Source organism: Capra hircus, chromosome 24 (genome assembly GCF_001704415.2).
Source record: "Capra hircus breed San Clemente chromosome 24, ASM170441v1, whole genome shotgun sequence".
NCBI lineage: Eukaryota > Metazoa > Chordata > Mammalia > Artiodactyla > Bovidae > Capra > Capra hircus.
The window spans coordinates 291,333-299,000 of NC_030831.1; the positions used below are offsets into that span (position 1 = coordinate 291,333).

The 7,668-nt window shown below is 46.1% G+C and overlaps 1 protein-coding gene across 1 annotated transcript in view; it reads left to right on the plus strand.

Moving 5' to 3' along the window:
• The window catches only part of PARD6G (par-6 family cell polarity regulator gamma), a 76,533-nt gene extending 69,172 nt beyond the window's left edge, over window positions 1-7,361 (plus strand). The window contains exon 3 of the mRNA XM_018039768.1: window positions 4,512-7,361. Coding sequence (XP_017895257.1) covers window positions 4,512-5,332 — 821 coding nt within the window. The 3' untranslated portion in view covers window positions 5,333-7,361. The remainder of the gene's footprint in view (window positions 1-4,511) is intronic.

The following is a 7,668-nucleotide window of genomic DNA, read 5'->3' on the forward strand; positions in this document are numbered from 1 at the left end:
TATTGCAGATACAGATGATGTACTAATTTTGTCTTTTAACTTCCCTACTACCATTGTATGTGGTAGGTTCACTATCTTTCCTCTATATGTGGTTTTACTGCTGAGCTTTTTTCCTTTTGTAGTTTTCATGTTTCTAGTTGTAGTCTTTCCTAGTTTGCTTAAAGAAGTCATTTTAACATTTCTTGTAAGGCTGGTTTCATGGTGCTGAACTCTTTTAGCTTTGGCCTAGCTATAAAACTTTTGATCTCATCAGATCTGAATGAGAACCTTGCCAAGTAGAATATTCTTGGTTGTAGGTTTTTCCCTTTCATCACTTTAAATATATGGTGCCACTCCCTTCTGGCTTGCAGGGTTTCTGCTGAAAAGTCCCTTGTGTGTTGCCTTTGTTTTTGCCTTTAGTATTAATGCTGCCATTAATATTCTCTGCCATGAATATACTCTTTATCTTAATTTCTGCCATTTTAATTACAAATTATCTTGGTGTGGTCCTCTTTGGATTGATCCTGCATGGGCTTTCTACTTCCTGGACCTGGATGTCTGCTTCCTTTCCCAGGTTAGGGACGTTTTCAGCTAGTATATCCTAAATGTATTTTCAGCCCCTTTTTCTATTTCTGGGACCCCTCTGATGCAAATGTTAGTACAGTTGATATTATCCTAGAGACCTCTTAAACTACCCTCACTTTATTTTTCTGTTCAGCTTGCACTACTCTGATTTCCACTGCTCTGTCTACCAGCTCGCTGATCCAGACCTGTATCATTTAATCTGCTGTTGATTCCTTCTAGTGTATTTTCATTTTAGTTATTGTATGTCTCTGATCATTCTTTATATTTCCTTGCTCTTTGTTTAAAACTTCTAACTTTCCAATCTGCTCACCCATTCTTCTCCCAAGTTCTCTGATTACTTTGATGAGCATTACCATAAGCCTACCATGAGTTTTACCATGGTAAAACCAGTTTACCTTGCTCAGTTTACCATGAGCAAAATGAGTTTACCATTTACCAGGTAAACTGCTTATCTCTATTTCTCTTGGTTCTTCTGGGTTTTGTTTTTTTCTCATTTGGAATCTGTTCCTCTATTGCCTCATTTTGCCTAATTTGCTGTTTTTATTTCTGTGTATCTCATATGTTGGTTACATTCCTGATCTTAGAGAAGCAGCCTTTTTTAGGAGATATCATATGTTCCTCACAGCACACACCTCTTTGGTCACCAGAGCTATATACTGCATGAGGGCTTGTGAGCCCTTCTGTTACAGCAGGATGGCCCTATGGGCAGTCTGGTAGGTGCAGCTGGCCCCGTCTGCCGGTTTGCCAGACTCTATTCTGGGTGGAGGCTGCTGGCCTCCAGGTGGCAGAGCCAGGTCACAGGGCATCTGGCTGCAGAGCCCTGCCTGCCTGAGGTCTAGTGCTCACTGTTGGGTGGAGCCTGGCTCCAGGGTGGATGGCTGCAAAACCAGATTTCCTGGATCTAGTGTTGGCCTGTTGGTGGGTAGTTTCTTCAGTATCCCAAAGCTGATACTGGCCTGCTGGTGAGTGGGACTTTCTCCTTGGGCAGCTGGCTGAGGATTCTAAGGTATCTCAGAGCTGCTGTTGGCTTTAAGGTGGGTGATTCTGGGCACTGGGGGTCCATGGGTTAGTTCTGGCTCACTGGTGGTTGAAGCCAGGTCCTGAGGCCTCTCACTGAAAGGCCATTGGGGTTTCATAGCAGGTTTCATCCCACTGTTAGCAGTGGAGGCGAGGGGGGGTGGGGGGCAGGCGGTTGACAGTTGGATCCTGAGATATCCTGAGACTGTGGCCAGCTTGTTGATGGCCTGAGAGCTGATAAGGCAAGCTGCAGTAATCCCATGGCCAGTGTCCACCCACTGGCAGGTGAAGCTGGGTCCTGGAGTCTCTGGTTGTGGTGTTCCTGGGGCTGATGTCTGTCTGCTGGTGGCCAGGGCTCAGGGGGCTCTGAGGCTCATTGGTGAGCAAAGTTGGGTCCTGGAGTCTCTAACTGCAGTGTTCCTAGGGGAACACTGGATGTAGCTCCAGTGTGTGGTGCCAGGGCCTTCTGGTGGAGAAGGTGTTTGCAGGAGTGGCTGTGGACTCAGGGGTTCTTTAGGCAACCTTCATGCTGGTATGTGGGGCTGTGTCCCTGCCCAGCTCCCAGTGCTGGTGCCTTCAGACTGTTGGGCAGGGGATGGGCTGGGTCCTGAAGCTAATAAACTAGAGGGAGAAGTCAAAGTTGGCACTTTCTAGTGCTAGAGTCCACGTGACAGGATGAGTTTCCCTAAATGGCTGCCACCAGCATCTGTGTCCCTACGGTGATCTGCAGTCACCTTCTACCTACCCAGGAGACTCTCTGAGATCCACAGGTGGGTCTACCCCAGCCTCCTTTCATATTGCTGCTTCTGGGTTCTGGAGCATGTAAAATTACATTGTGTCTTAATTAAGCTTGATTATATTGTCACCTTGGGTCTCTTTGACTTCTTCTTACTTAGAGTTCATTGAGCATGGGCATTTACATTTGCACATTTCATCACATTTGGGAGTTTTTAGCCATTATTTCTTCAAATAGTCCCTCCACCCTTTTCTCTTCTCCTGCTGCTGCTGCTTGCTGCTGCTAAGTCGCATCAGTCGTGTCCGACTCTGTGGGACCCCATAAACGGCAGCCCACCAGGTCCCTCCATCCCTGGGATTCTCCAGGCAAGAACACTGGAGTGGGTTGCCATTTCCTTCTCCAGTGCATGAAAGTGAAATCCCTCAGTTGTGTCCGACTCTTAGTGACTCCATCGACTATAGCCTACCAGGCTCCTCTGTCCATAGGATTCTCCAGGCAAAAGTACTGGAGTAGGTTACCACTGCCTTCTCCACTTCTCCTTCTGAGACTCTCACAGACTACATGTCAGTTTGCTTAATGGTGTCCAGGTGACTGCGTAGGCTCTGTTCACTTTTCTTTAATCTTTTGTTGTTTTTCCTCAGAAAGGATAATTTCTACTGTCCTGTCTTCAAGTTCACTAATTCCTTCTTCTGCCTGCTCAAATCTGCCTTGGAATCCCCCCTTCACTACTTTCCATTATTGTAATTTCATCTCCAGAATTTCAGTTTAGTTTCCTTTTAGGTTTTCTGTCTCTCTACTGATATTTCCATTTTGTTCACACATTGTTTTCTTGACTTGCCCTATATCTTTTTGTTTTTAATCATGTCTTAGGCCATTGTTTTAAAGTCTTTGTCTAGTAAATCTGCCATCAGGTTGTTTCAGGGACCGTTTCTATTATGATTTTCCTTTGAGTGGGGGCACACTCTTGTTTCTTTGTAGGCTTTGTGATTCTCTGTTGTTGTTGAACAATGAGGATTCATAATGTGGTAGCTCTGGAAATTAGATTGTACCCCTTCTCCAGGATTTGCTACGGTTTTTTCTTTTTCTTTTTTTTTTTAATTGTTGCAGACTGTCTTTGTGCTGAGTATCAGCATTAAAGTGTGAACTTAAGGTCTTCTAAGGTCCTTTCTGAGCCTTTCCCTGACCATGCACAGTCACTTTCTAACTCTCCCTATATAGAGAGCTGTTTTTAATGTCCTGGATTTTAAGCTTTGGCTCCCAAAATGGGAAAAGGTGAAAAATGAAGGGAGAGAAAGGGTGCCAGTCCTCTCACTCTCTGGGATGTTCCTTCAGGTGGAAGGGGAGGGGCTTGGAACAACACAGGGAGGTGCAGCAATAGCCACCCACCCATCTACACCTTTGTGACGAGAAGGATCAATCAGTAGTCAGAGCAGATACCTGATGTTTGGAGGACAGGTCCCACAAACTGCTCCAGGATCAGTGCACAGCTGCCTGCCAGGGTGCTGGGGTGGACTGGGTAGTTGCTACTGTGCTAAGAGTTCAAATTACCCAGAATTGACTGCCATTAGCATCCAGCTTTTCCCTTGGAAGTTGAGCCTTCAACAGACTCTCAAGTTCCAAATTAGTTACATCAGACAGACTCTGCCCCTGCAGTTGTTGTCCAGGTGGGGGGCCATTCCTGGTGTCCCTGCTCCACTGTCACTGCAGAATCCAGTCAGGCACATTTAAACCTTGCATCTATTGTTAATTGTCTTAACCTTTCAACCACTCTCTTGGTTGCCTATAGAGCTGAATTTAGGGAGGTGACTGTGCTTGATCTTGGCATCCAACATTTGCCTGGTAAATATTGTTGGGCCAGTTTGGCTGATGGCAGGATTGCTGTGGGTTCATCAAAACCACTAGTGAAGCTATTGCAGTAGCCTGCATGTCATCCAAGAAGCTGACGTGTGACAAAATGAATTGATGATTCAGCTCCAAGGCATGTGTGGGAGCTTTGTGTTTTAGTTAGTTCTTTACACCATTTGATTTGCTCACCCTCTCAGACTTCCTGGGGTCACACATCAGAGAGGTGTTGGGAGGCAAGCTGCAGAAAGTCAGGACTTACTTGACGCTCTGAGTGTTCAGTGTAGCCTAACTTGTGCTTTCCCCACTGCCCCCGATCTGTGTTCTCACTGTCCTCTCTGTGCTTTTCCAGAAGAGGCTGAGCACTGCAGCTTCGGGGCGGGCTCGCTGTCCAGGCGGCGACGCCCACTGGCCCTGCGGGAGGACGGCCCCCGCCGGCGCACACACCTGCACATCGGCCTGCCGCACGACTTCCGCCCTGTGTCCTCCATCATCGACGTGGACATCGTCCCCGAGACGCACCGCCGCGTGAGGCTGTACCGGCATGGCTGCCAGAAGCCGCTGGGCTTCTACATTCGCGACGGCACGAGCGTGCGTGTGGCCCCGCAGGGGCTGGAAAAGGTGCCCGGCGTCTTCATCTCCCGCATGGTGCCTGGCGGCCTTGCGGAGAGCACCGGGCTGCTGGCCGTGGATGACGAGGTCCTGGAGGTGAACGGGATCGAGGTGGCCGGGAAGACACTGGACCAGGTCACGGACATGATGATCGCCAACAGCCACAACCTCATCGTGACGGTCAAGCCCGCCAACCAGAGGAACAACGTGGTGCGGGGCAGCCGAGCCTCAGGCAGCTCCGGCCGCTCCTCGGACAGCATAGCCAGCCGCCACAGCCTGCCCGCGGCCCACGTCCTGCAAAACTTGCCCCCGGACGAGATGGAGAGCGACGAGGAGGCCGACGTGGTCCTCGAGGGCGTGCTGGAGCCCCGGCTGGCACCCAGGCCACCTCCAGGCAGCCTCGCGCGCGTCAACGGCGCGGGCCTGGCACCCGGCGTCCATAGCCCTGGGCGGGAAGGCAGCGTCCAGAGGCTTCTCAGCTCCCTCCGCTCTGACCCCCGCCACAGCCTGGCCCTGCCCCCAGGAGGGGTGGAGGAGCACGGGCCGGCAGTCACCCTGTAGGCCCAGGCACCAGACAGCTCAGTTTACCAAGGAGAAAGAAATACTTCTAAAATTTTATTCCAATTTTAAAATAAGAAAAAATTGTATACTTCACTCCTCCTATTTGTTGTTTTTACTTATCCCTCCCTTTTCATCCATAACCCTATTCTTTCTTTCAAATCATGAATAGAAAAAAACTTTATAGAGTTTCTCCGTAGAACATAAAATACACACACATGCACAGTATACTAGCCCAGGTGCAGGGTCCAGCACCTTTGTGAAGTGGTAGAAATGACCTAAGTGCAAAAAATATTTCATTTTTAAATTTTAAAAACATAATTTTTTAAAATGAAGCCTTTAAATTACTTTTGTATTGGGTTGGCCAAAAATCTCATTCAGGTTTTTCTGTAAGATGCTATGAGAAAGCCCAAAGAAACATTTTGGCCAAACCAGTAAATAGTCATCATGTTTTCACTGTGCTTCCTGCCGACTTGCACTCATCCTGCTGAGAGACTAGAAGGCTGTGAAGACAGAATGTGGCCAGAAGGCAGAGACTGGAATTTAAGAGCAAGTGCACCCAAACCTGTACTAAGCATGACTGCAGAGGACGAATTTCAGAATTTCACAGTTTGTAGTCCTGTCTCAAATAGCCAAGTGGGGGTTGAACTCCCACACCTCGCTTGGAAGAGAGAACCCATGTGAAATGGTCATGGTGGTCATGGCGGGGGACTCACCCTGTGGGCAACTTTGTGAGACCTTTTAAGGTGAATTTAACTTTGGAAGAGAGTGGAAGGTGCAGCTCACCATCTGTGATCAAAAGCCATTATCTCCTCTGAGATAAACACCAGGCTGTTCCTGGGACTGTGACTCTGAGCGTGGTTATGACGTGTTTCAGTGAGGAACGGTGGCCAAGCCAGGCACACGTCACTCGGGCCTCTGACAGGTCTCAGCCATTCGGATGTATGCGTTCTGCATCTTTGCTTTTATATAACAAGTCACATGAAATGTAAAGATTTTTAACACAGAGTAAATTCATTATCACTTCCCTTTGATATTTGACCAATATTTACATATTTAGTAATCTTAAAGGTTTATTCATGTTTCATCCAAATTTTATATGAAGTGTATTTTTTGGTTGAACCCAGTGTTGAGGAGAAAATGTTACACTTCTCCTTTGAAAACTGAACTTTCACCCAAAAAAGTTTCCATGTAAATACAGGTAGATGTATTTTTTTTGTAGGTTGCCCTTTGGGAAACTATGCAGCTGCTTCTCCTGTGGTCTAGCACCCCCTGCTGGTCAGTGGCAGAACTGACTTTATGGATGTCAGTTTGATAACAGATGTCAGCATATCACAATGTTTTTATTTCTCCTGAATAGCGTATCACAATGTTTTTATTTCTCCTGAATTCATTAAGTGAAAAGAAAATTATTTTTCTCTTGGAAACTATTTATTGGACATAAATAGCTTTTACTTAGTAGCTGTGGTCTCCTGCACCTTTGTTTTTGTTATTTGTATGCCAGGATCACTTGTCTGTTTTGGTCCTAAAATACAGGGAAGACCAAGGATGCTCCCCTTCTGAGGTCTAGGACCCCCAAGTTTATGGGCTCCAATGAACTGTATGAGCATTTTGGGGCCCCAGGAGTAGGAAGTATTTCTTTTACTATGACAAGTGTTATAGAACCAAAACTCTAAGGCAAAGTTTCTATCACTAAGTTATTGCTGGTCACTGAATATCTTCTCAAAAAATAAGGTGTGTTACCAAGAAGGAAAGTTATATTTCTTACCATATCTTAAGTTGTTAAACAAATGTGAATAATTTTTTAAAGGAAAAAAAGGCTTATGCTGAGATTTGTGTGCTATTGTTCATAATTTTAGGAGTTACAAATTGTCTTGAGCAGCTGCTTGAGTGTATTTTTCTACCCAAGTCTATATTTCTACAATTTTCTTCTTAAAAAAAAGAAAAAGACAAAAAAAACTATGTTGTATACACATGAAAGTTTTCTTGGTTTTTATATATCAAAGAATAAAAACTCCTTCTTTGCTTTTAATATTTTCCAGCTGGTTCTAAATATCGGAGACCATGTGTGTTAATGATCAGCAGAGATAAACTTACCCTCAGGATGAAATGCCTCTAATGTTTACCAAGTGCCTCTCGTGTGCCAGGTTTGTTCTCTTGATGCTCATACATTCTTCACAGGCAAGCAGCAGTAGCCCCATTTTACAGAGGGAAAAATGGGCTCAGACTGAAGTAGGCAGTAGGGCATTTCAAATGACAAACTCCACTCATATTTGACCGGAGGTGGTTGTGTTTAGGTCCAGGACCTTCTTTGGAAGTCAATATGAAACAGCTTTTCT